At 34.3% G+C, this 27644-nt stretch overlaps 1 protein-coding gene across 6 annotated transcripts in view; it reads left to right on the plus strand.

Moving 5' to 3' along the window:
- The first annotated feature begins 130 nt into the window (after positions 1-130).
- The window catches only part of shi (dynamin-1 shibire), a 59346-nt gene continuing 31832 nt past the window's right edge, over positions 131-27644 (plus strand). For 4 of the 6 annotated variants that reach the window (XM_071586255.1, XM_071586250.1, XM_071586254.1 and 1 more), the window contains exons 1-13: positions 401-902; positions 1081-1154; positions 1250-1399; positions 3114-3317; positions 8541-8733; positions 10195-10315; positions 11484-11572; positions 12002-12201; positions 13184-13329; positions 16363-16520; positions 17693-17879; positions 21225-21347; positions 21672-21791. In XM_071586255.1, coding sequence (XP_071442356.1) covers positions 739-902; positions 1081-1154; positions 1250-1399; positions 3114-3317; positions 8541-8733; positions 10195-10315; positions 11484-11572; positions 12002-12201; positions 13184-13329; positions 16363-16520; positions 17693-17879; positions 21225-21347; positions 21672-21791 — 1929 coding nt within the window. In that variant the 5' untranslated portion in view covers positions 401-738. Of the gene's footprint in view, positions 200-400; positions 903-1080; positions 1155-1249; positions 1400-3113; positions 3318-8540; positions 8734-10194; positions 10316-11483; positions 11573-12001; positions 12202-13183; positions 13330-16362; positions 16521-17692; positions 17880-21224; positions 21348-21671; positions 21792-27644 lie in introns of those variants that run through there. The other 2 variants (XM_071586251.1, XM_071586253.1) reach the window with 2 other exon arrangements.

Here is a 27644-nt window from a genome sequence, read left to right on the forward strand (position 1 = left end):
AATAAACATTTCGTACGTAGTTTGTTTTCAGTAGCATAATGAGCATAATATTCACGCCCATAAATTTTGGTGGGTTGTTAATGCAATGCGGTTATTATATCATTTAATTTTTCTCTGATTCATTTGATACTAGTCAAGACCGGTCTCACCTTAAGGGTTTATCTCTTCTTAAATTGATAATGTTGCACTGTGAGATATGGTAAGATAGGGATATGATAATATTAATTTGAATGTGTATTTAATTCAGCTGTTTATCGCTTTCAGCTAGAGTGAAACCTTTTTCTTTGAGTGGATTCGTTTTTATGATGGATTTCAGAAGGTGGTCGCTAATGTTGCTTCTGCGCACACTCTGTCCGTGATCTTGCTCATATTGATTGAAAGTCTATGGGTCAATCTTTACGCTATGCGAAAACTGATACGACCCACTTTTGAGCTCGTATTCAAATGATGATGGTCGAAGTCAGCCTTGTTAAAATTAAATTTTCTATTATTAACATTCATAATTAGTTTTACAGGAAAACTACGAACTTGGAAAAGAATGTCCTGTCTATATCACTTCTCAACCTAGGACAATCTTCGATCTGAAACGGCCGGGCCACGGGGAGCATTGTGGGAAATAAGCCTTCCATCTTGGTTTTATTCCGTACCGTGTCGGCTGGAGGCCTAGGACGGCGGAAGGGGTGTTGAGAATTTTTTAGGCAACTTAAAAAGGAGGGCGTAAATACAGGACTAGTAAAGATGTCAGGGAACACGGGGATGGAGCAACTCATCCCCATCGTCAATAAACTTCAAGATGCATTTACTCAGTTGGGAGTTAACATGCAATTGGACTTACCACAAATCGCTGTGGTAGGTGGGCAGAGTGCTGGTAAAAGTTCTGTGCTAGAAAATTTTGTTGGAAGGTATGTATCACTATTAACTGATATATTTTGCATTTCATATTTAATATGTAGTATAATTTGTTGCCGACAATTTATCTCTGTCATCAAGCATGATTAGTAACGTAACGGTTTTTGACGTACGCAAACCAATGACAGTTCTGTTGCATGAGTCATTTATCTTGATTTCATGTCTTTGCAGAGATTTTTTGCCCAGAGGATCAGGGATTGTGACACGAAGACCTCTTATTTTACAACTTATAAACAGTAGCATAGGCAAGTAATTTAATGGGACTTGTTGTCGAGATCTGATATATACCTCTTTGGCTTCGTGTAAATAAGAATTTGTTACGCTCCGGTTATAATTTCAGAGTATGCCGAATTTCTGCACTGTAAAGGTAAAAAGTTTACTGATTTCGATGAAGTCCGCAAGGAAATCGAAGCGGAAACGGATCGAGTGACTGGTAGTAACAAGGGATTATCTCCAATCCCAATTAACCTTCGTGTCTATTCGCCAAATGGTAAGTACGGTGAATTGTGATTACGGTGCAACCAAGTTTAATTTTGGCAATTCCCTCCGATGAAAATCAAATTTGACAAACGTGGATTACTTTAATCAGTTGTTGTTTAAATTTTTCATTTGTTGTGAGTAAAACTTGCTCGTCTTGAGTCAAAACTTTCCTTTTCAATTACTAATAAATGGTTGATAGGTTTGACAAGTCGTAGCTAGGTTAATGACCCCTGGATATTTTTTGGCCAAGAAGTAATCAGTACTCATGCACAAAAAAGAGAGGTTCATATAAATAGTCAGTAGCAATTCTGCTTGCGTATTACGTGAAAATAGTGTAATGGAATAGGAATGAAATTTCGTTAATTGAAATTTAAATCCCCTCGTTCGCTGTTTCGTCAATATTTTAGGAGGAGGAAATGAATTCCATTTGGTTTGTCGCATAAATCTTATCGCGGAATGAAAGGTTCATCATTGTCTGTTACTTGTGAATGTATGCTTTCAGAATGTAATGATATTATGTATCGAAATGCCTCAATCACTCAATCTATGTAATTAGCAGAGCATCCCATGGGTAGTATCTGCCCCATTGTAGATTGTAAACCGTTCGGATTCTGTATTTCATCGAATTGTGCTTGGTGTAAACCGTGTAAACTCATTTTACTATTATCCATAAAAGGTTTGTAATTGACGGATTTGAACTAATTCAAATGTATTTATTCCAGAACAGATAGGCCGTGTTATGTTACTGGTTAAATAATATTATAATTAAATTATTCAAATGAAATACGTGGTTGTGCAGTTGGTATACAGGTGCCAAGAAACGGTGAAAAGTTTGATTGTGAACTTGGGAGTCCACATCTCTCAAGTCTGAACCTTAAAATTTACTTTGCCTATAATATTTGCCTTTTTTCGATTTAGATTACGAATGATCTGAATTGTGCCTTGTAGTGACAATAGTAGAATCTATGACTTCAAAATCATGCAAAATAATTTAAAAAATTATCATAATAATGAATGGGATAATTAGACTTCTTACAACCTAGACTGCTCGTAAAGATAGTCATTTTTTTGAACCTTCATAGTATTTTTTAATTTATATAAGTTTTAATTTGGTACTTAATCGTGCCATTTAAATGAAGTATTCCATTCTCCAACTTATTCTTACGATTGAATGAAATTCATGCAGTTATCATGAGAATACGCCCAGAAAAAAGTTTTACTTGAAATTTAACTTGTAGCACAACATGTGCTCGTTGAGACAATGAGTTTAGAAGTTCCTTGTTATGAATACAGAGTGTAACCCTTTGTAGCATTAAGGATGCAGCAACAGAACTTCCTTTTTTAAAGAGGTTTTGCATTTTAAAATAAGGAAGTTATGTTGCCTCACCCTATAGATCCAATTCTTTTGAAATTTGTATATGTACAAGTGTTTCAAAAGGTTGAATCAGTGGAGCAGTAAAATGGGAATACAAATTATCACTGAAACTCTCCAGTTTTAGTTCAGCTTCAGTGTTATAATTGCAAACTTGGAATATCTGAATGTGCTTTGAAAACTGTGGATAGACATAGGTTGGTTAAATATCCTATCATCTCGTTCTGCTTTTAAGAGGATTTTTTGAAGAAAAAACACATTTCTAGCGTGCACCGAATTTGCGACGTACTATTTGTAAAATTATTTAGTAGGCAGGATAGACTTTTTAATACTAGTATGTTTGAAATTACAGTGTTGAACCTCACCTTAATTGATCTCCCGGGGTTAACTAAAGTACCAGTTGGTGACCAACCAGCTGATATTGAGCAGCAGATACGCAGCATGATTATGCAATTCATAAAAAAGGAGAATTGCTTATGTCTTGCAGTAACACCTGCCAATATGGATTTGGCTAATTCTGATGCATTAAAACTGGTCAAAGAAGTTGATCCGGCTGGTAAGGCTAATTTTCTATTTGAAAGTTTGTTTCATACATAACCCTATCTGAACAATATCTGTCAAAGTATATTGCATGCTTCTAAATTGTGTGACTATAATGCTGTAATTATTGTGTTATAAGCCACTCAGCATCTAATCCAGAAATTTATCTATGATTACCTGTACCTATTTCTTCTCTATAGCTTTTATTATAATACTATTATTATGATACATTTATTATTATTAACCTTGAATCCTTAGGCATGTGCATGCTTCCTTGAATGTATCTGTTCCCATTGTATTAATATTTGAGAAGGCAATCAAGTTTGGTGTATGGCTGAAATTTATGTTATTAGAAAATATCCAAATGGAAAACAGGGACTCCAAGAAAGTAATGTTTTTATGCATGAGTACTTATCCAGCTGACTACAGGCATCTTTATCGGCCCTTCACTAAAGCATTGTGTGGCAGAAACAAGCTGCTAGAACTTAGTTAGAGAGAGTAGTCATGGCAAATAATGGCATGTGTGAACATTGGCCAGAGCAAAAATAAATACCAATCTTTAAGTTTCCTGTAAAAGTTCTGTGACCTCATTTTGTAGCGAGTCAAGTAATAAAACAGAAGTAATGATATCAGAAAATGGGACAATCTATCTGTTATTGCAGTTTGTTGCCATGTAAGCTTCTGATAGTGGAGGTATTTTTGAATAAGTGACTGTAAATGTTACCTTGAATGATGTATCCTATGCGCTTATCTGTTCTTAGGTCTCCTTTAGCCAATTTTCAAAATACATATGTTAATAATTGTGAATGCCCTCAGGACTCGCTGTGTAAATAATTTCCTAACCACCCTTCGGTTGCTGCCGTTGATATGTGTGGATATGCAATCAAGTTGTAACAAAGGCATCTTTCTCAGACCAGAATATGTGCTTCTACCACACACTGATTTGTAGTACTGTTTTGCTGTTATAATTTACATCGTGTAAGATGAGCCTTGATATCAGCAGTAAATGTTTAGGTGGGAAGGTTTTAAATTTTGTCAGTATTGCATTAGATTTCTTATGAATCCAGACATAATTAGTGGTATTTATTATTGAAAGATATAACTTAACGAGGTATTTACAAAAGTATCCTTTAGGATTAAAGGCTTCATTATTTTACTTTATGTTGTTGCCACCCTCGGGGCAAATAATCATTTAATTCTGAAAAACAAGTAGAGGCATTCTTTAAAAAAAGCTCTTTTAAAACTAGAGTTCCTCTTAGAGCTCTTATCTCATTGATAAGATGATATGTTAAGAAAAGATGAAGAAATCATTAGAATAGACAAATTAAACCTAATTACTTGCACTTATGTTAAAATACTTGTAAGTTATTTGGGTTTTATCATGGAGTGCTCTAGTTTAAACCTAGGATTACACAACTTTCTTGCTCACATCCTGATACAGGTTCCATATACCCTGTGTGATATACCGTTGAAGTTTGTTTTTTCCAGTTTCTTTACTTCCTTTTTGTGATTATAGCTGTGTATCAAAAATGACCGTTTATTACCATCTTCATTTACATCACACCATGTAGCCATAGCTAGGGTTTGTAGCTCTAGATGATCACCCATTAGGTGTGCATTATGTCTTTTATTTGTAACTGAGCGGTTAGGAGTATGTGAGAAGTTGCTCATTTAAAGCTTGAAAGTAACTGCAATATCCAACAGCATTACATGTGATGCAGTATAGGAATTAAACTGTTACATTAAATATGATAGTTGCGCTACATCAAGTTTTAAGCATCAGGCTATAGAATTGGCCTACTGATCTAATATCTTATCTCATGGTCATTATGAACAACCTACAAAAATTGTAAATTCAGGTTAAATAATCAACTTAAGGTAATTATTATCAGTGATTCTTGTAATTGAGTTTCCCTTTACTTTTCCCTGCAGCTATTACATGTGTTTAAGGCATCTTATTCACTTAAAGAGATTAGTATTTAATCAGGGATGTGATGGGATTAATTTACTGAACCGGAGGAGATTGTCAGGTGAAAAGATTACATCGAAGAAATGTATGGCAAATATACTGTAGGGAATGCAGGTGGTTAATATGTATACTATTTTAGTAGAGAATATGATGTCATTATATATAACTTAAGTTTAGGTATAATAGTGATAGGCGATGAGATAGAACAAGCCTTAAAGGAAACAAAAGTAAGCAAGCTTGTGGTGATAGATTGTACCCCTACCATTTAGGGGGTCAAGTGAAATGTGGAAAAGGGTTAATATGAGTTCATTTATGGCAGTGGAAATAGGTCACAATAATTTGATTGATTAGTTACCTATCCTATTACAAAAGCAGGAAAAAAACAGCACATGTGAAGACTATAGAATCAGAAGTTAAATTTTGTTCATAACAAAGGTAGTGGTAACAATCATCGCCGAAAGACTGAGGAAAGCAGGTAAAAGATTACGTAGTTAGGAATATCAGATTGGGATTAGAGAGGATAGTTGTACCCATGATACCATAACAGATATGTCACTGATTGGAATATACATTGTAGCCAGGATGTAATTGATTTCTTTGTGGAATTTGATGAAACATTGATGGTCAATTGGGTGCCATTAATTAACATCCTGTGGAGAATGTGGTAGTCCAATGGGTAGGGCACTAAGCTACTCACCAGAGGGTCCCGGTTTGATTCCATTTGATGCTTCTGGACACCCTCGGCTTCACTAAAGCCAGATCTGCCTGGGAAACTGCAGGCAGCACAGGAAAAGAAGCTGGCCTACTACCCTGATGTGAGTCTAATGTACTGTTGGGCTTAGTTTTGGTTAAGCTCTATCCTTGCCTGAAAAACCTACCTTCAGGTCAAATACTGAGACAAGTTTACAAGAGGGATAGGTTGTGTTTCTGTACCTGTTGCTGCAAGTGCTGGTAGTGGATTGAGATCACCAGGAGTGATAATGTGCAAGGTGCTACAGCAGGATTATCTGTTATCAAATATGATTTACTACATATAAATGCCCAGAGAAAATGGTAAAGGTGGAATGAGGACAAGGTAGAAATAAAAGTAGATTTGGAACTCTTCAACTCAAAATTTCAGATTCTTAAGGTATAGATGTATAAATTCAGCCAAAGGATTGCTGCAATTGATGCATCCTATACAGGATGTGCAGTAAATATAGGCTTAGAATTATAAGAATATAAAGGCACATATGCCCCTTAGTAATGGGAAGGTCAAATTAAACACTAAATATGATGGGCATACCCTTGGGCTGGTTAGATCATTTCACTTATTTAGGAAGTCTTCTAGATGAAAATGTCTCGTAGGAGAGAAATAAATAAAAATTATTCTAGTTAAGGAAGTTTTTTCAAAGGGGAAACAGTTGGTAACAGGAGTGTCAAATAAAAGTGTAAATGTAAGAATTGTAGAAAATGGAATATGTACTGCATTTTTGTATAATCAGAAAGGTCAGAAAATGAAGAAGGGTTATGCATATTAGGGGAAGACAGGCAATTGTTGGAATAAATCCAAAGAAGTCAAGGAAAGTGGTTGAAAAAAAGGAAAGAAAATTGGAGACAGGTGGCAAAGGGGAGAATTTGAGCAAGCAACAAGGTATGGCATATTGGGCGTATTGATCAGAATGAGTGGAGAGGAATGTATGTAGAGTTAAAAAGGGTATTTTGTAAATTATTCTGTCAGGATATTTAATTGCATGTTGGTTGAGCCTCGGAAAAGTAGTAGTGCTTAGTGTCTGGGTCTATTCATAACCTTCATTAACCAGTGTACTACTAAAATTAATAATAATCTCAACAGTTATTCCAACTATAAATAAAAATTTTAATGAACACATGTTAATAAGGTATAGATGCTGTTGAAAAACTGATAGTGACTGCCATCAATCATTTTTCATCATAAATTCTTTCGTGTGAATTTCATTTTCCTAAGGCCTGTTGATTCTCTGCTGTGAATGTAGCATGAACTAATCTTAAAACAGAGGTTTCCACTGCTTCTCTTATCGAAAATATTACACATATTTGAGATTAACTGTTTTTTATACCCTTGTGATATTTTACTCCTCTTAAAGTGAGTGTGTTTAGGGAAATGTAAAGAATGCAGGTGTCCAACCTAATCTTACAGGCCCTGGTGTTTATGGCCAATGCTCCATTTTAAGAGATTTCAAAATGTGCAAAAACATTATTTAATTTCATTATTTAAGAGGGATAGGAACCTCTTGCAAATTGCACTAAAGTTCTCATGAAAGGTTTTTTGCAATTGTATTAATTCTCTTATTCAACACATGGTAATATCATTCTGATGGAAACCTTTTCCCTTTCAAAAAGATTTGTACTCAGGACTAGAAATGAATACTTGAAAATTGTTGATGTATAGTATCATGTGTGCAAAAGATTGCAGTGTGGTAATTTCTTTGCTATATTCACATGTTACAGGAGTGTAATGAAATAATATTAATCTTCTTTGCTTGCATGGCATATTTTCATATTGTATGGTAATTGTCTTTTAATAAACTCCCAAGTAACTACGATGGGAAGTGTTAGAGTGAATCATTTGAAATTTCTGATGTGGAATGTATGCCATATTCCAATACATCTGAACCCCTTAAGAATGTGATATATCTTCCAAAAATCACTGCTTAATAGTTTCAGGCTTAATGGTTTCATGCTTCATTTTGTGGAAGTATTTGATGTCCACACCTACAGTTTTTGTACTTTTCCCATGATGTACCCACAACCCTCCCTACTCAAATTCCAAAGAAGCTGCGGAAGATGTCACAACAGTAACTTTTAACGGAGCCATCCGCTAATGTGCATTTTAATGCAGCCATTTCAGTTAGTTAAAATCATTCGCCTTGGCCTCCCTACTCCTCTTTCTGAGAAAGGAGCCGTGGGGAAAAAACGAAACCAACCCTTCCATTGTCCCTCTACCCCACCCACATGCCACTTCACACCCATGGCAGCAACACCTCTTGCCTTGCCCAATAACCCTATTTATATTCTAGTGCTGCGTATAAATGAAATTCGTACCTGATGATGCCCTGAATTGTTCAAAAGCATTATATCTTAAAATGTCTGTGGTAAAGTGCAAATTCTTTTAACATGTATATCACCGCCTAGGTTTGATTACTTTAATTGTTTTTTAATTAAAGGTGTTAATGTAAGGTTTGGCTTGAGATTAATATGTATTTTGTTTGTCCAAGCTTCTTTTATTGAACTGTTTTGGATTAATTATAGGAATTCGCACCATTGGTGTTATTACTAAACTGGATTTAATGGATGCTGGTACTGATGCTAGGGATATATTAGAAAACAAGCTGCTTCCACTGAGAAGAGGGTACATTGGAGTCGTTAATCGTAGTCAGAAGGATATCGATGGCCGCAAAGACATCAAAGCAGCTCTTGCAGCTGAAAGAAAATTTTTCCTAAGGTATCTCTGACTTTATAGTGTAATTATTTTACCTTAAATACCTTTAAAAATAATGTCTCTTCATTCTATAAGGTAATATAAGTAAAGGAAAAAGCTAAAGGCTCATTGAAATAGATCTTTGAAAAGTGTACTATTTTTCTCATCTGTCAGATTTTCTTACAGATAGTGATAGAAATCCATGCTTCATATTTATGAAACCATAAATAACTGTGCTAGTATCTATGCGCACTAATCAAAGGGAAATTCAGTTGGCCATAAAGTGTATCAAACAATAAATTAAAAGGAAAATGGTTAATTTTTTAATTTTAAGTAATTTTGGGGATTGCCAATACATAGAAAATAAGAAGTTTCTGTGAAATTAAAGATAGGATAAAATAAATTTTTATAATTTTTTTGACATTTGACAAAATATCCATCAGGGAATTGTTATCTAAATAAAAAATAAATTTTTGTACATGCTATAATTAAATAGGAAAATTAGTATTAGATGTAATTAATTATAAAACTCTTCACTGAAAAATTTGATACCAAACTTCTCATATAGAAATGAGATGGCTATGAAATTTAGAAAAAATATCAGCTCCCATTACATATTCAATGGTTAAAATGAGCAACTTGGACAATGCAAACTATTAATAGTTTCCAAATAAGTAAGGGCCCCATGGAAAGGAGAAAAATTCTTCATTGTTATCATCACTGCTGTGCATTTCTCTTAGTTATACAATTGTTATTTTCTATTGAGTACTTATGCTCTTAATTGTGAATTATAGGAAGATAGTGTTTTCCCTGTTATTGCTTGAGTTATTTATGTGTCTTGAACTTGAAATATAGTTTCATTTTCCAAGCAAGTTTGCCAAATTTGTGTGGACTTTTTACTTTTATTCTTGCTTCTAGTTGATTTTCAGTGTATTTAATATAAAAAAATGGAAAATTAAAGTGATATGTTTTAACTTGGGTTATTCAACAGCTGTTTTTTCAAGTGACTCTGGAAACTCACATATAATGAAAGCAAGGGGTAATGTTTCACACTTTCTCACAGGTCGGATTAAGATGCTAGCATCTTACTTCTCTGATGATCATTTAAAAAAAACATATTAAAGAACAACTTTCTCTCGTTAATTACTAAAGACTTAAGTTAAACAAAGTTTAAATGTAATGTGAGCAAAAACTTGATATAAATGAAAATATGTATTGGAAAAAATGTTGAAATCTGATCTTCACCTTTGAGATTGCTGATGGAAGTTGTGTTCATATGCATCTCAGTTTGACGTTAACTCTCAGCAGTGAAAGTTTAGGTCAACAATGAAAAATTAGATAGCCTTATTTATAATATGGCTAGGAGAGGGTTTGAAAATGATTAAATATATTGAGACATTGGGATTTATTATTTTGCTAGCCCTCTTATATTTTATGTTGCTTGTGTTGTATATATTGTTTTAATATGTTTTTAAAATTTTACAGTCACCCAGCATACAGGCATCTAGTGGATCGACAAGGCACACCATATCTGCAGAGAGTCTTGAATCAGCAGCTGACCAATCATATACGAGACACACTCCCTGGTCTTAGGGACAAATTGCAGGTTAGATAAGTTTTAATTATGTTTGACAATCGAGTTTTCATTTCCTGGATGGAAATCACCTCAAATTTTGAACATGAGAATTTGATATGGTTTGTAAGGGGAATCTCTCCTAAGAATTCCGAGGCATATTAGTATTGATGATACTGTTTTAACGAGGCACTGTTACTTTCGGGTGAATTTATTCATCAGTTAATGGAATAACAGAATCGAAGACTATTAAGATTTTCCCCTTAATAAAGATTTATTTCTGACTAGTTTTGATGAATACATCATTTTCCTGAACATCATAGACTTGAAAATGGTGAAGTGCAGTGAAACTAGTCAGAAATAAATCTTTATTATGTGGAAAAGTTTAATAGTTTTTGATATAGTATTTGATATATTAATAGCATATTTTGGTCATTGAGGTGTGCAAGACAGTTAAAGGGGTTAAGTTAAGTGAGATTACAGTTAATACCTTTGGTCCCATTCAGTGAGAGTGCTCAATCAGGAATTTTATGTATGATAAGATTGATGTAAATGATAACTCCAAGGAAATGCCTTCAATGGCATTTATAAGATTGCATGCAATTGTGTAATGCAGTAAAATAGTCGGAGGAACATTGCCTGGAAGAAGATCACTTGACTGGTTTTTGAGCCCAGTATTGTAGTTATGGATCTATTTTTTTGCATTTTATCGATGTAGTAACCTGCAATGTGAATTTTCTCTACCACAGTTTGCAATCTTAGATGGATAGTCATGCTTAAATAATTCACGGTAGCATTAGCAATCAATGTCTGAAGAAAGATGATAGAATATTCATACTCCATCCTGTAACTAAAGTTAACAAGCATACCATTACAAGATCAGTGAAAGTGTTTTGAAAGTGGATGTCAGAACAAATATACATTTTAAAACCTAGATATAGCATAGTATGTTTTTATTTAAGTGTGCAACCAATACTGTACAAGTTAAAAGTGCTAAAACAAGCAGATACAAGAATAATATCTGCCATGTTACTTTTATTATCACCTATTCTCATGTTGTGGAACTTATTTGAATTTTTTTATATACTATGATGGTCTTAAGTGATTAAATTTTAATTGAATATAACTTACATTATTCTTGAACTTTTGTATCTATTTCATAGCATCCTAAATTGACTACCTTTGTGTAATTATTTTCCAGAAACAATTACTTGCTTTGGAAAAAGATGTGGAACAGTACAAAAACTTTAGGCCTGATGATCCAGCAATCAAAACTAAGGCGATGCTGCAGTAAGTTATTGTCTGTTTACTGTTTTGTGACTTTAATTGTGGATGATTATTTACTAATTTAGTTGATATTCTCTTTTCTCATTTTAATTCTTTTATTTTTTAAATGTAGACTTAAATGTTGTAACAAGTTTGAATTGCCTGTACCTTCATTTGTTGATTCTTTCAGGTGATGGCTCCGCATAACTTTTTACCATATTTGTATAAACATTTCTTATGGTGTAAGATGAGTAAAATGTCTAAAAGGACTATAAATTCCCTAATTATCAAGCCATTTATATGTAGTGATTTGTTTTGCTTTATTAATTTGTTTTCAGTATCCACAAAAAGGCATGAACACTCACAAAATGAAAGTTTGTTCCATTACACTTTTCACCAATGATAATTTCTTTATTTTTTCATTAAAATGTAATATTTTAATTTCCATTTCAGGATGATACAGCAATTGCAATCAGACTTTGAACGTACCATTGAAGGATCTGGATCAGCTCAGATCAATACAATGGAACTGTCAGGTGGTGCCAAAATCAACCGTTTGTTTCACGAGAGGTTTCCTTTTGAAATTGTTAAGATGGAATTTGATGAGAAGGAGTTAAGGAGGGAAATAGCATTTGCAATTCGAAATATTCATGGTAAGAAATTTTGCTTATATAGATTTTTCCACCATAATGAAGAGGGCTGGTGTTAAAAATTTATCGAATTTGAAAAAATAACCAGATTGGTGTACAGTAGAGGACCAAATATTGTCTCTAGTTAACCAATGGGGAGGTTATATTACAGTCCCAGCAAGAGACATTCCCTCCTCTCCAATCCACTCTCCCTGTCACCTCATTGTTAGCAATAATGTCATTTAATACATTGAATGTTTTTCCTTCTATGCTCAAGTAATTTTACTCTCGTTAATCATTAACATGTGAATGCAATATGAGTTGCTTGTGAGAGTGATAAAAGTATCATTTCAAGAGGAGAGCAGTGAAGAAAGATTTAAGGGTGTAGAAAAGACTGATGTAATACTAATAGTTTTATATTCACAGGCAATTGGTAAATGCTATTGCCATGTATGGAAATGAAAGAAGGCTGCTTAAGTTGTTAATTGGGTAGTTTTGGCAGTTGGTAATTTATGCATGTGTTCAATATGCAGATGATCCTGCATTGCAAGGGCATCTGTATTGAGAACTACAAGTTTGGTTAATGAGCTAATGTAAAAATCATGAGCCCCGCCCTTGACCCTGATTGATTTGATAACTATTAATCATTCTCACACATGGCATATTTATATCCACTAACTCCAGCCCCTAGCCCAAGTCTCATCAAGACAAATATCATCTGACTAGCTGATGTGATGAAGATGAAACGATTATCTTGTTTTTTGCATCTAATCACAAAACATGATTCATTTGCTCCTTCTAAAACTTTCTCAACCGATGTACCTGTTTGCCAATTGGGTGAACAGATATGGAGATATTGCTATCCCTATCTCCTCAAAAAATGTTAAGAAGAGAAAGGAAGTATTAAACACTATTGCCACTCTTGAGTTTAACAATGCTCACTTCGACTTTTCTTTCAGTAAATATTTTTTTTTCATGTTTACTAAATGAAATTATCATTTTCTAGGTATTCGTGTGGGATTATTTACTCCTGACATGGCATTTGAAGCCATTGTGAAGAAGCAAATCAGTCGGCTGAAAGAACCTAGTCTGAAGTGTGTTGATCAGGTAGTCATGGAGCTGTCAAATGTTGTTCGCGTTTGTACCGATAAGGTAAGATATCTTTCTCCAGAGATGATCTGTTGTGCTTTCAGAAGATATTTTTTTAATATAACCTGTGTCTTACAAGGTAAACACCACGCAGTACAAATACAAACACACAAATGTTTGTAATTTGTGCATGCATACTACTGCTGTTTGTGTAAGCAAGAAAAGCTGAAATGAGTGGCCAAGTTTTACTTTAACTTTTGTTCTTGTATCTAACTACTGAATATATCCTCTAATATAGATTGGTGTTTGTGGACTAACAATATAGCTGTAAATATTCAAATGGATTTCTATGGATTTTGTTTAAAACAGTTGATAAATGTATTCTGCATTGTCAGGTTTCACTGCGTCGTTGTTTGATTCTGACAACAGTTTCGCCGAAGTTGCATTCGGCATCTTCAGGTCGAATATGAGGGACTTGGAATAAGCAGTTTCACCTGTCGGCCATTTCAGAACACCAATGGAGTGAACCCGGTCACGAGATCTTATTCCAAAAAGCCAACATAATAGTAAAGGAGAGTAGATACTACCCACGATTAATTAGAGAAGCAATTGAAATTGCATAAAACCCGGAGAACATTAACAGAGGTGAAGGCTACCATCTCCACAATGCGTGGAAGAGAGTTCTCCGGGAGTGGACCAATCAACGAGCAGCCACTAGACGGGACCACCTATAAAAGGGTGGCAAAATTCCCTCATCTTCGACCTGAAGACGCCGAATGCAACTTCAGCAAAACTGTTGTCAGAATCAAACAACGACGCGGTGAAACCCGACAATGCAGAATACTTCAAACCACCGCCACGAAAACCTACACAGCCATATACACTTAGGTGGCATACACTGAATTAGTAAGACTTATAAAAAGCAGATTAAGTCTTATGAAAGATCTGATATCCCAGCATAGCTTCAGAGAAAAATCTTATCTTGTCTTCCACTGAGTGAGGTCATCCACCGTCCTGATTCTTGATGATGGACTTGCTCATTGCCCTAAGGGCTGTTGAGCTTCTTCCATCGCCATGATTTTTTGGTGACCGACTTGCTACATAAAACATCAGGGTAAATAATAGACCAGTGTCTAGGTTAGTGGAAAACCCTTGAGGAAAATTGAGTTGAAAGCAGTAAATGAATTATAGTTACATAATGATGCCTTTTGGTATTGATTATGCATTCTCTTTGTGCTGGAAAACTCACAAGATGAGCTCATGCATCCTTTAAATTTATTGTTGTACATATAGGTTTTAATGTATTCTGATCATATTTTTCTCCATTTCAACTTATATATTTGACCATCATATATTTTACCATAGGATTCCTCGTCATACATTTACCATAAAAACTTGGATATCTCATGTACCCTGTTTTAAAGCCTTAAATTGAGGAAACACAAGGTGCGGCAACATGACTTCCTTTTTTAAAGGGCTTTTGCTTTATAAAAAAGGAAGTTGCCACACCCTGTGTGTAAAATTCTCAAATGTTGAGAGAAATCATTTTGTATGCAAAGGGACTTTTAGGTTGTTCTAAAATTTTTTTAGAGAATTTTCCCATTATCTAGGACATACTATAATTAAATCTGGCAGTTGAAATGCAAACTCATTGTCACAGTCCTGTACATTTCAAATTACCCTATGGTAGAAGAATTTAAAAGCATTCTAGAAATGAAATAAAACACAGAATAATGTATCATTAAATAAAAAGAGCATTTTTTCTAGTATTAATTCTTAGCCATTTCTTGTGTTTGGTGTCACTGGCATTTTATGTGAAGATTTTTAGCCGTGTATAAGAATTAGACCTTAAAATGTTATCAAAATCTTACCTTGGGACATTACTATTAATCAAATTAGGTCTTCCCGTACTAAAATTACAGAAGAATTGAAAAAACAATTACCCTTTGAAAACAGTGTGGTGAGAATGTTAGCAAGTGAGCATATGATAAGAGAAGGGTGGTGCTAGAGAGGAGGTAGTGTAAAAGCAAGGCTCTGATTGCCATGGACTAGGTTGTGTATTCCCTGTAAGTACTCATTTTTTGCCCTAGAGGCAGAAGAAGAGAGAGTCCGAAGATTAATTCATCTTTCTGTTTGCGTTACAAGAGAGTATGATTTATCGAAGGAGAGTGATTCTTTGCATGGTGCATCCTACTTTTTTAATGAAATTTCAAAGAAAAAACTGCATGAGGTATATAGGTTTTTTTGGGTTTATACGTTGTGATATCCACATTTGGCCATATTGTAGTAATGACTAGCTTAATTCTCATTCACTGCTAATAAGATGATATTGGTTATGATGAAAAAGTCACTCGTATTGGGCTATTGGTCTTTCATTATGACCGATGATGTGGATGTGAAAGCATTGATTCAAGACCACAAAGATGACTGCGTTATGACACTAGTGGAAATAAAAGGGCTTTCAGTGAAAAGAACTGCCACAAAACACCCTGACTTGATGTTACTGAACTCTAAACATGCCAATTTAAAAAACTCAATCATAATAGGGCTACACAGTTGTTTTGAAAGGCTGCAATTATAATTTATATGGCCTGAAATTGGTAGTTTTAGTTTGATGTTTGTTTTAGTTTTAGTTATGAGTTTGATGAGCATTTCGTCAATTTAAGCAGTAAAATATTAGGGGACATTTGACATTATTTGGGATAATCTTTCATGAAAATATCCCCACTTATTAGACAAGGGTGATGGTTTGGGAGAATTCGGTCAGATGTCTCTATAAGGATAAGGGTGGGCGTTTCCACATGTTATCACTGCAACTGTTACTTCAGGAAACTACTATTTATTTCAGGAAACAATTTTTGGGTTCACTTTTAGATTTTTCCTATTTCAATTAGGTTCTAAGGAATGGGTTAATATGTAAAGTGGGATCCCATTTTATTTTGATAAGTGGTGTATTACATATGTATGCTTCCTTGCAACTCAGTAGGTTTGAGATATTTACAAAAAATCAATGTCGTGTATTCTAAATTCCACTTGTGCTTCATTTGTTTGCTCCATTTGGTTGATTTATGCAACCCTTTTTTCTCTATAATATAGATGGCAAGGTACCCAAGATTACGTGAAGAGACCGAATCTATTATTGCACATTATGTGCGTCAAAGAGAACAGCTGTGTAAAGAACAAATTGTGCTTCTAAATGACTGTGAATTGGCATATATGAACACCAATCATGAAGATTTCATCGGGTTTGCTAAGTAAGTAATTGTCCTTCCCTTACTTTCATTGGTTTACTGACCCTTGTATTAAACTAGGCACACTTAATGTTTTCCCATTTGAAGTTTCAAGATATACACTTACACGTCATACCATCTTCATGTCTGCTGTATTTATTTACTGTGTTTCCTGTTTATGGTTATTTGTAAATAAAAATAAGATGTAAGTGTAAAAACCTCTAGAAGTATGCACCTTAAATCTTGTTTGGTTTTTAGCAATGTCTGAGGCCAGGTCTTATTTTGTATGGATGAAGAAAATCAGTTTTTCAATGAATAATTACAATGATAATATTTCAATTTAAAAGTCAAATATTAATCTCTTAATTTCATTTATTTAGAAACTACACACTAGTAGTGAAACATAAAGTAGACACTAAAGGGACTTTAATGATGGATGTGTGTGTAGTGTTCCTGCAATTCTGAAAGTTTTGCCTTGATTTCTATGGTGCATAGTTTATTTCACATGGCATTTCAAAATCTCCAGCCGCATTTATTTTATGTTAAAAAATAGGGTCCTTTAATCATGTACATCAAGCATGTGATACTCCAGACCACACTATACAAGTTGCAATTTTTTATCCCAGAAAATTCTTTTTAAATTTTAGCTGTCTTGTTTCAAGTGCAAAACTTAAAAGAGTAATTCCATTCATTTATAATAAGTCAGCAAAGGGAATTGATTGAGCATTAAAATATTAACGTGTATAGTTCCTTCATTTGCATAATTTATTTTTCATTGGTTGTAGAATAACATTTTTTTTTAAAGAAAGTAAATGGTCAGTCTTCTTATTTTCTAATTTCATATCAATCTTTTACTTTTCTCATGTTGTAATTATTGCCCTAAATTATATACACATCATCGTATGTATGTTTGTGTGCATATATATTAATGTTTTTATTTTTTATTTGTTAGGTAATTTTATTTCTTTAAACTTCTTTTTCTATTCAATTGATCATCTTATATAGTTAAGAATGGAAAAAAAGAAACTTCATTCTCATTGAATTTGTGATTGGTAGTGATAGTATAACTGCTTTCATATCCTAAGAGAGGATTCTTTATTACACATAGTATGAAGATTCAATTGCCCACCCATGCCATTGATAGTCACTATTATCCAGGGAGAATTATGAACTTACTATCAAAAACTGTCATCCAGTTCTCTTTTGCCTTCAAGTGCACAGCAGTCTTCTGAAAATTCCAATAAAGCTGGGAGAAAGTTGGGTAACCAAGTCATAAGGAAAGGTTTCATGTGTATACACAACTTGGGTATAATGAAAGGAGGTTCAAGAGATTATTGGTTTGTCCTCACATCTGAGAGTATCTCATGGTTCAAGGATGATGAGGTAAGTCATATATTTTTAAGGTAAAATTAGATAACAATTTATCTATAAATGTTTAAGAATAACTTAGTTCTCGAATCACATATTTTGGACTCTGATAGCACTGGAACCACTTATGTACAAGTATTACCACGTATCGTGTTAATTAGTGTAATGTAATCAAATGATATCCTAGGTTTTTAGTACAAATAATTCTGGAACAAATTATTTATTTCATTTTCTCTTTATTTGAATCATATATTATGGAATTTGATATACAGGGTCGCACCCAAAAGTGGTAGGAATGATTTTTTACAAGAATTTTATTGACGATATACTTACATCGACTTAATAATCTTCAAAGTATGCTCCTTGAGCTGCTACACACTTAGTATAACGTTGCTCCCATTCCCCGTACGCCCGCTGGAAATTTTCTTTGGGGATGCCGTTGATGACCTTCGCCAAAGCCTCTTGAGCGGCCTTTATCGAGTCAAAACATCGTCCCTTGAGCTGTCTTTTCATCCGGGGGAAGAAGAAGAAGTCTGGTGGTGCCAGATCGGGAGAATAGGGCGGGTGCGGCATCGTGGCAACGCCGTATTTGGCCAGGAGCTGTCTGACGACGAGCGCGCCATGGCAGCATTTTTGGCGCCATCTTGGCGCACACCTTGCGCATGGCCAAATCCTGTGAAATAATGCGTTGGACTTTGGATGCAGACAGACCCAACTGGTCTGCAATTTCTTCACTGGTTAAGCGTCGGTCTGTGTTCAGCAGTGTCCTCACTCTGTCCACATTCGTGTTGGTTCTTGCCGTCGACGGCCGTCCGGAGCGATGGTAGTCTTCAACAAGCTCCCTACCCTCAACAACTTCTGCCACTCAAATACTGTGGAACGGCTTAAGGCAGTGTCCCCATAAGCCTGTTTGATCATATCGAGGGTCTCAGTTGCCGTCTTCCCGAGTTTCGCACAAAACCTCACGGAATAACGTTGCTCTAAATTCAGATTCATTTTGTTTTTCGACGCGGACAAAAAACTTGCTTCAATAAAAACGATGTCCTCACTCAACGACAGCCTGCAGGCGACTGAGGTTGGTGTCGGTCTGTTGCTAAGAGCCCCCTCCACCTTACCCTGCCAGGCAGACCCCCCTCCACCGCTCCGTTTGCGCCAGAGAAAATCAGTCCTACCACTTTTGGGTGCGACCCTGTATTTTATGCTGTAGTGGTTAGAAAATTCTGTAGTTTGCGTGTACATGGGTCGTTTGATAAGTTCTTAAGAAATAATAGAAAAAAACAATTATTTTGTGTAGATTTTTTTTATTATTTCACATGTGTTCCTTGTAGCTTGACGCTCTTTACCAGCATTTCTCCAGCTTTTATTATTCATCCAAAAAGGATTTCCGAAGTTCCTCAAAATAGTCATCTATGTTGGCCATTACTTATTCGTTCATGGTAAATCCTTTTCCACCATACCATTTTAGCAAGTTCAGATTTTGAAAAAAGTCACTAGAACCAAATCTGGTGAATGCAGGGGATGTTGTCATAACTGTGCTTGTGTGCACTCATGCATTGTCTTAAGGGAAGAGAGTGCTTTTCTTTGACAAATGAGTATTTTTTTCTTGATTTATTGGCTCAACACATGTAATAACAAAGAATAGTACTCCCCATTTATCATTTGTCCTTTTTGCAAGTATTCAATATAAATACTTCCATGAGCATCCCAGAAAACTGTAGCCATCACCTTGTGGGTCTGTTTCACCGTCTTAGCCTTCTTCGAAGCCAGATAGCCTTTAAAACCCACTGTTTTGACTGTTCCTTCATCCCTGGAGTGAATCCATGTTTCATCCGTAGTTTAGTATCAATGCAAAAACTCATTAGGATTGCAATGGAGGAGTACCAAACCAGCCTCCAAATCGACCACATGATTGCATTTGTTCTTCACTGAGAACCAAGGCAGCAACCATCTTCCCAAGAGTTTTTTCGCATTAAATTTTTACTGAAATATTGAAAACACAACCTTGTGATATGCCTGCGGCCTAATTTTTTTTAATAAACAAGACGTTTGTTGTTTCAGTCAATTATGAAAATGAAAACACGTGATGGATATAGTTGAAATTTAAACTGCACTCTAGTGAGGGATGAGGCTCACTAAAAGGAAAACTTTCATGATATTACTTGTTCCATCTCATGGATTTTCTAAGCCTTGATTGAACTACCCATGTACAACTTGTGGTTTATCTTTTAATATGTTGTCATTTATGTTATCATTAGTTGAATTTTTAGCAGTAATAAATAGAATTTACATAGGGAAAATGTATTATTTTCATTTAAATGTGGTAAACCCCTCTAGGAGATGACCTAGAATATTATTCTAATTATTTACCCATCAATGCGCAAGGAAGAATTAGAAAAACTTTGCATTTCACATAGATTTTTTTCCTGTAAATTCTTTTGGTGTACTGTGGCATCATCTGGACTAATCCATCCTGTGGAAATGCAAAGCTATTTTGATTCTTCCTTGTATATCAAAATGGAATTCTGCAAAGTATCAGACTCAATTCTTCTCTAATTGCATATCAATAGCCACCAAAATTTTGATGGTAGTGGAGGGAATAGGGTTGGATTGTGGGAGAGGGACTCAGTCATCTGCTTTGTGGAATTTGGGATATTCTGCCCATTCTGCTTAATAATAACACATTGATTAATCAATGCTTCTATATATGACATTTCAAGGAGTCATGGAATGTGAATGCTGGACAAGAGTTGAACGCTACGGGTTGAAAGCAATCCTAACCACTTGCAGCTACTTTAGTGAAGTTAAAAAAATTAATTATCCTTGGAATGTAGAAAAGAAATACACAATGTATAAATGCTATGATGAAAACTGTCAAATGTTAGGCAGAAATAAAACTACAAACCAAGGCTTTATCAACAATGGTTTATGTGGTACCTCTAGTCCTGGAATTTGTTCATAATAGCAATATCCCCATTACCAGTGATAAATATTTGAATATACTTGCCAATTGTTGATGTGAAAACCCAGTCAGTAGAACATACTTGCACAGCTGATTGACCTAAGGAATCAGAGGATCCTGAATCCAAATCCTGGTGACGTCTTTGGACATCTAAAGCCTAGTTTTGTGATTTTCTGCGCACAAGTTCTTCCTGGGAAACCACATTAAGTTCAGGGAAAGGAAATAGTTCGTAGTCCGTAATGTGAAAGTATGCCTCTCACACAGTAGAACTTAAAGTGGATGAGCCTAAGCTCAAAATTCAAATATATCTTTGGTTTGAATATTCGTCATGTAGGTATATTAATGATGACTATACCAGGTCTGTTTTAATGACATTTATGTGGCTTTTGTGATAAATGCAGGAAAGAGAAAAGAAGTACATGCTGCCTTTGGATGGCCTAAAGCTCAGAGATTTGGAGCAAGGTTTTATGTCTCGCCGACATACTTTTGCCCTTTTCAATCCAGAAGGCAGAAATGTGTATAAGGTATGGAGTTTTTTTAATATTAGAATATATTTATAGAATTTTGACTGGTTTGCTTCCAAATCAATAATAACAAAGTGCCACGCATCCCTAGTTTTGACGTACATTGTTCAATTGTGTACCTTGCTGACTTTGCAGTATATTCTTATTTTAATGAAATGTTAAATAAAATATCTCAGAGTTTTTCTTTGGAATGCTACTTCTAGATAAGTTCCACAAAAGCTACTTATTTTGAATGCTAAAACCCACTGTTGCATTGAAACATTTGAAAAATCTTTGACAATTGTGTTAATTTCTAATATTAAGTATATTATTTCAATGCAATAGGATTATAAGCAACTGGAATTGAGCTGCGAAACTCAAGATGAAGTTGATTCATGGAAAGCATCATTCTTAAGAGCCGGAGTGTACCCTGAAAAGTCCACTGATCAAGCAAATGGAGACGAGGTTTGTATGTTTCTATTGATAAGTAAATTCCTACTCAAAGCAAGAAGTTGTGTAAAAATGCTGAAAACATGGTTGTCTAGCAGCAGTAATGGAAATTATTTTGCTGTTTTGAGTCCATGGTATATCGTTGACTGCACAGGACATTGAGGCCACACTTACATTAAATGTGGATGTCATAATTAATGTCCTTGAATATGACTTTCCTTTTTTTTCTTTTTGTCCTATAATCAGCTCATTCTGCTATTGTTGAAAGTCATCAACCATGAAGCATTTGCTTATTTAATTTAATGTTTTATCATTCAAGTGATTCCTTAAGTGTATTTCATATTGAGAGTTCCTTTTGAGACATACCTGTAGTTGCAGTGATAGACATTAAGTCATTCGAGTGGAACTTCAGAAAAAATTGAAGCAGTGATTATTTAATTGTCATCTTCTGTATTTATTACTTATGATAATTGGTTCATATTCTTAACTCTAGATAAAATATTGTGATGATGTAGCTTTGATGTTGCTGGAAGCGGTTACTGTTGAATTATATGAAACTAAAGATAAAATTCAATGATTTAAAAATTGTAAATTGAGGCACTTGGTTTAGGTATTTTTATGTTTTCAAATATAAAAGTGCCATTAGGTTGCTTAGCACACTGTACTCGAAATGGAAGCATTCAGTTTTTTTTCATTTTTGTTTTCTTTCTTCCTTTACCCGTTCCGTTTTCTCATTCCTCCCTAATCCCAAACATAGGAAACCAGGGTAAGTTCTCCAAGTCTTTTTGGCCCCTTAATCCCAAATCTACGACCAAATGGTGAGTTTCCCCTCTTCTTAATCAGGTGCTCCTCTCTTATTCCTTGTGAACCTCCTGCTTCTCTGGAGTTAAGCAAAGCACCGACAGTGTTACTTTGAGCTCGTTTTTGTCATTTTTGTGTGTCTCACTCTTGTGTTTTGTATATGGCTCGTTTATTTTGCTTCTTGTTACATGTCCTATATGACTGTTTTCCCATACACGAGGCTCTTCAAGGTCTCGTAAAAGCAGTAACTCTTTATCATCCTTTTTGGTACCTGTGAAGATTTCTTGTCTGATGTATTAATGCATTTTGTTGGCTGGTGGGATTAAAATTGCTGTATCTGTGGAACTAGACAACAAGTGATGCTTGGGGTACAATTTGAATCTTAAATTTATTTTCTTTAAATATTCTGTCGAGTGATGGTGTGTTTTCTAATGGATTTCTTTCATATATAGTACATAATCATTGTGTGTGGCTTGGCAGTCATTTAAAATTTATTTTGCCTGCATTACCAGCCTTGAGGTGTCTCCCTTCTTGCCTGTTTCCACTTGCTCTTAGCCTACTCTTCTGTATTGAAACTTTAAGCAAGCACATGATTAAACCCTTATGAGAAAATTTCAATTGTTCAAATTCCTTTATTAGAGAATTAAATAGTTTACCGGCCATGAGTTATCTTTTTCTGCCTTTACCTAGGCTGTTTCCTCTTCATTTTTCAATAAAATTGTCTAATTCTAAAAAAGAGATTTGTGATATTGTTAATTTTTTAAATGAGGTTTTCCCTTTTTAGTTAATTGCAATTCTTATAATTCTTAAAAATTCAAATCTCTCTTAATGGAAGATACATGGTATCATTTAACATAAAGTTATATGAAACCTAGTACAATGGTAGGAGATGGCCTTGATACAAACAAATAAGTTAGTCCCAATTGTCTGCACCTAATTTTTACAAACGGTTCACAGTATATAGTTTGTCAATTCAGCATGTACACATTCTTATTTTTGCTCTCATGGTTATGAACTGTCTTTCCTCACTTATGTGGCCTTATATTTCAGCTAAGAGGAACATGTAGGCACTGTGGATAATTGTTTTTTGTCTTTTAGTTCCAAAATTAATTGAAATACACCAGTGAACAGAAATATCTTCAAAATTCTCACCAATGACTAATTTGCAGATGCCTATCTGCTGCTAGTTCATTTCATATGAATGATTTTTGAGCATTTATTAAATTAGCTAGAAGATATCCGAAGAATTTTTTCTTTCCTCTATTTTATTACTTCTTACACCCAATCTGGGAGCTTCCTTATATTAATTTACATCTTGGCTTCTGAAACAGCCCCATTGAGCATATGGATGATTTGGTTGCATTGTGTTTATGATGCATGCTAAACCTAATTCTTAAATGGTGAATTGTTCTAAAGGTGATTTGGTCTTATGAGAATCCATAGGTGTACAGGATCGAGATATGTTCATTCTGACTGAAAACTTTTATGCAGTTTTTCAACAAAATTTTTGTAGTGCTATTAATAACTTTTTTTGAGCATTCTTTTCAATTTGGGTTGCAGCTTCCATGCATTTTGCAGTTCAGTAAGAACAGGAATAGTAAATTACTTCTGATGCGCAAGGTTTTCACCAAGGTCTTAAAATATGGTTACTTATAATGCCATGAGTTGAACTACGTTCCATGCTGTTCTTCTGATGAAATTTGCCTTCATAGCTTGATCTTACCTAGGCAAGGTAATGCTGGAGGAATACATGATGGATCACCCCATCATGGAGTAGAAAATTTTCAAGGCATATCCAAGATGGCTCTTCTTTCTAAACATGGCACAACCATTCTTTTGGTGTTTACTAGATGTGCTATAGATTTCAAATGTTATGGATTTGAAGTTGAAGACTTATTATGACTCCTAGGTGCTTGAGGAATGTTGAGAAGCAATTTTGTAATTCATTGGATTATTTTACTCTTTCCCTGAGTAATCATTTTTTTCCAGCATAAATTCTTGTGGCTGAAATATCTAAAGTAGTGTTAGTTTCATTTTTCATCGCCATTAAATCACATTTTCATGTTGACCTTCTAAAATTTTCTTTATTTTTAAGGTTGTTATAAAGAACTCCATTTAACCACATATTCCTGATTTAGTCAATCATCATTATATTGTTTCAAATATTCCCATTTTTATTACATTTAGCAGCTTTTAGATGCTCGGCTGAGACTAAAATTAAAACATTTACTTGAAAATGGCATTGTCGTCATCATGAAGCTACTTCTCATTTAATGGTTGAAATGAAATTCCTACTAGGTACATAGTCATTTTTTTGTTTCACCTGGAATACACAGGATTTAAATTTATATCTATGCATTGGTCATCTTACAAAAACAATGATATTGCTCTCCTGTTTATAATTTAACAGTTCATTGGGTGGCTTCTATACAGTATCAACACAGCTCACATGATTTTCTTGGAAAGCATAATTTTATGTTTTACCAAGCAGCCTATAATTTATCCCTCAGTATATCTCATTATATGTTAGTATTTCTTCAATTTTCTAATAATTTTCTCTCCAGATCCCCAAAGCTGCAGCAAGTTCATGTTAAATTTCTCTTTTTAATTCTCGAGCGTAATAGAGGAGGACACTAATCATTTGCTTTGTTGCTACTCTTTCCTTCATGCTCTCCCTCCGAAGTCCTCTGAGGTTTGTACATTTATTGACTGTTTGTGCTCCATTACACAAGTGGTTTCCAATGAAAATTGCACATAAAACATGAGTATCAGCAAGGATGCCTTGGAAAAATTGCCATTACTTGAATGATTTTTTAATGATGAAATTATTTAAGCACATTATTCATTAATCCTTAATTTGAGCTTTTTTTCACTTGTAAAACAAGGTATGGCATTAAATAGATAAAAATTCAACAAACTAAACCAAAAATACTGTTTTGAAGAATTATCATGCTCTGGAGAGTTTAAGTCATTTGTTTCAATATTGCCAATTCAGGCACTTCATTAAACGATTTTATTTGGGTAGATGTCTTAATTTCAGGGAAAAGTTAATTCATATTCCCAACTTTATAAATTGTCAACTTGAAGGACAATGTTCAGATATCATTTTATTGTTATTGCAGTGGAATTTTGTTATCGCATTCCTCCTTCGTGCATTTTTCTGTCATTAGACAATTTTTTGAGGTCCTGATAATATCCCATTGAAATTCAGAAGAAAATATTTTCTTGTAGCTATAAATCCTATTACTTTCCTGGCTAGTGCATGCATTAAGTACTCAAATTCTTCTCTTGAAAAGAATCCTCAAATCCTTCTCTTGATCCTTAAAGATATGCTAAAATCAACTGAAAGTGCAAAACTAAGTTAATTTAATGATTTCTATAGTCTCTAGGCCACAAAAAATTCATTCACATGCAATTACAATATTTATTGAGAGATGTAAACAGGTGCAGATTAGATTTCTACTGAGATTAGTGGGGAAGTGACTTTCAATAGCTATTATAAATTTTATTGCAATCTTCCCATTTTCCAAACCATGTAAATGGCATATAATCTGGATATTGTGCAAGTAGGTGGACATGATGGCTGACCAGTGATAGTTGACAATATATTTTATCTTCTTATATTAAACATTTTGAAAAACTAAAGCAGGATTAAAGGCCGGAGTACCTTGGACCCACAGAAAAAGAATTTTAAACTTAGCATAATTTGTGTGAAAATAGCTTTAGAAGGGCTATTTTATGGGAGAATGTTAGTCCCCCTTTCAGTTGGAAGTGTGCAAGGTACAGCAATGCTTAAGATAACTCTGGGACAGCTGTCTCCTCCCTTGGTTTGTCCACTGTTTACCTTTTGTGCTTTTGTATCACTTCACTGTATAATTGGGATTATCTTTGTATTCTCAATATGAGACTCAAGATAGATGTAATGACAGCTTCTCCACAATAATCTCTTTTGATTTGTAAAGCAAGAGGAATTGATGTTATTTTGCTCTCCTTACTCAAGGAAATATAAAAAAATGTTTTCATTCATTCATTTTTTATTTTTGTAATTAGACATAAATATTGATAAGTTAATGCTTAAGAAGTCAGTTAGTTTGGGAAAATGCAATAAATTACATTTATAGTCATTTTCATTATGACTATGACTTTGTTTTAAATTAAATTCTTTGAGCTGTTAAATTGTCTTATAATTATTGTGGTTAGTACATTATCTTTCTTAGGACTTCATTTTTGTATGACCTCCATAAAAACATAGTAACCAAATTCCACTGTAATAAATTATGAAAGGAGATATGTGCTTTAGATTCTTTTGTAGGAAAGCTTTAGTCATAAACTGCATATGACTGCACTTCTGGAAAGTTCTGCTCAGAAAAATTTACTGGCTCTCCTTCCATCTAGATATGATAAAAAACTTGGCTAATGTAAGAATTGAAATCATTATTTTATTTCAAGAATGAAAAAATTAGATTTCCAATCTAATAGCATTCCTACTTTTCTGCTCCAAAAAGCATCCATTGGGTAACTTTCAAAGTCCCATGATTTTCGAATACAGGGAATGACTTACAATGGAAAACACTTTGATCAAATAAAATATTATTCCATCTGCTGTGTTTATTTCCTTAAAGTATAGGAAAATGTAATTTAGCACAACCTAATATCTTACAAATATTTCCATAATGTTCTGTTTTCAAATACTGTCTTTCGAGCTGTATGTTGTCATTTTATCATCTTATGATAATAATATCTATACTACTGTGATACAGTTTTTTCTGATCAGAGTTCCCCTGCAGAATAACTTATTTAATGCTGCTTGAATAAGGGATTATTTCAAATCAATAGTCAATTGGACAACCCCAAAGATGTCCAAACCTAGCAGTGTCACTATCACCAATTGCCCCTGCTGATAAAACTCTTACTGCAAACTCAAAAGCTTACTTTGATTAATAGTGAAAATGCTGCCCCATTTAAATATAAATATTATTTTCATTAGATCTCACAATGAAGGAGTTACAAGTTAATGATCTCATTGGCTTGAAACTATGGTATGATGTTGGGAAACTATAGTAAGGT

Source organism: Hetaerina americana, unplaced genomic scaffold, assembly GCF_022747635.1.
Source record: "Hetaerina americana unplaced genomic scaffold, ioHetAmer1.1.p SCAF_1, whole genome shotgun sequence".
Taxonomy (NCBI): Eukaryota; Metazoa; Arthropoda; class Insecta; order Odonata; family Calopterygidae; genus Hetaerina; species Hetaerina americana.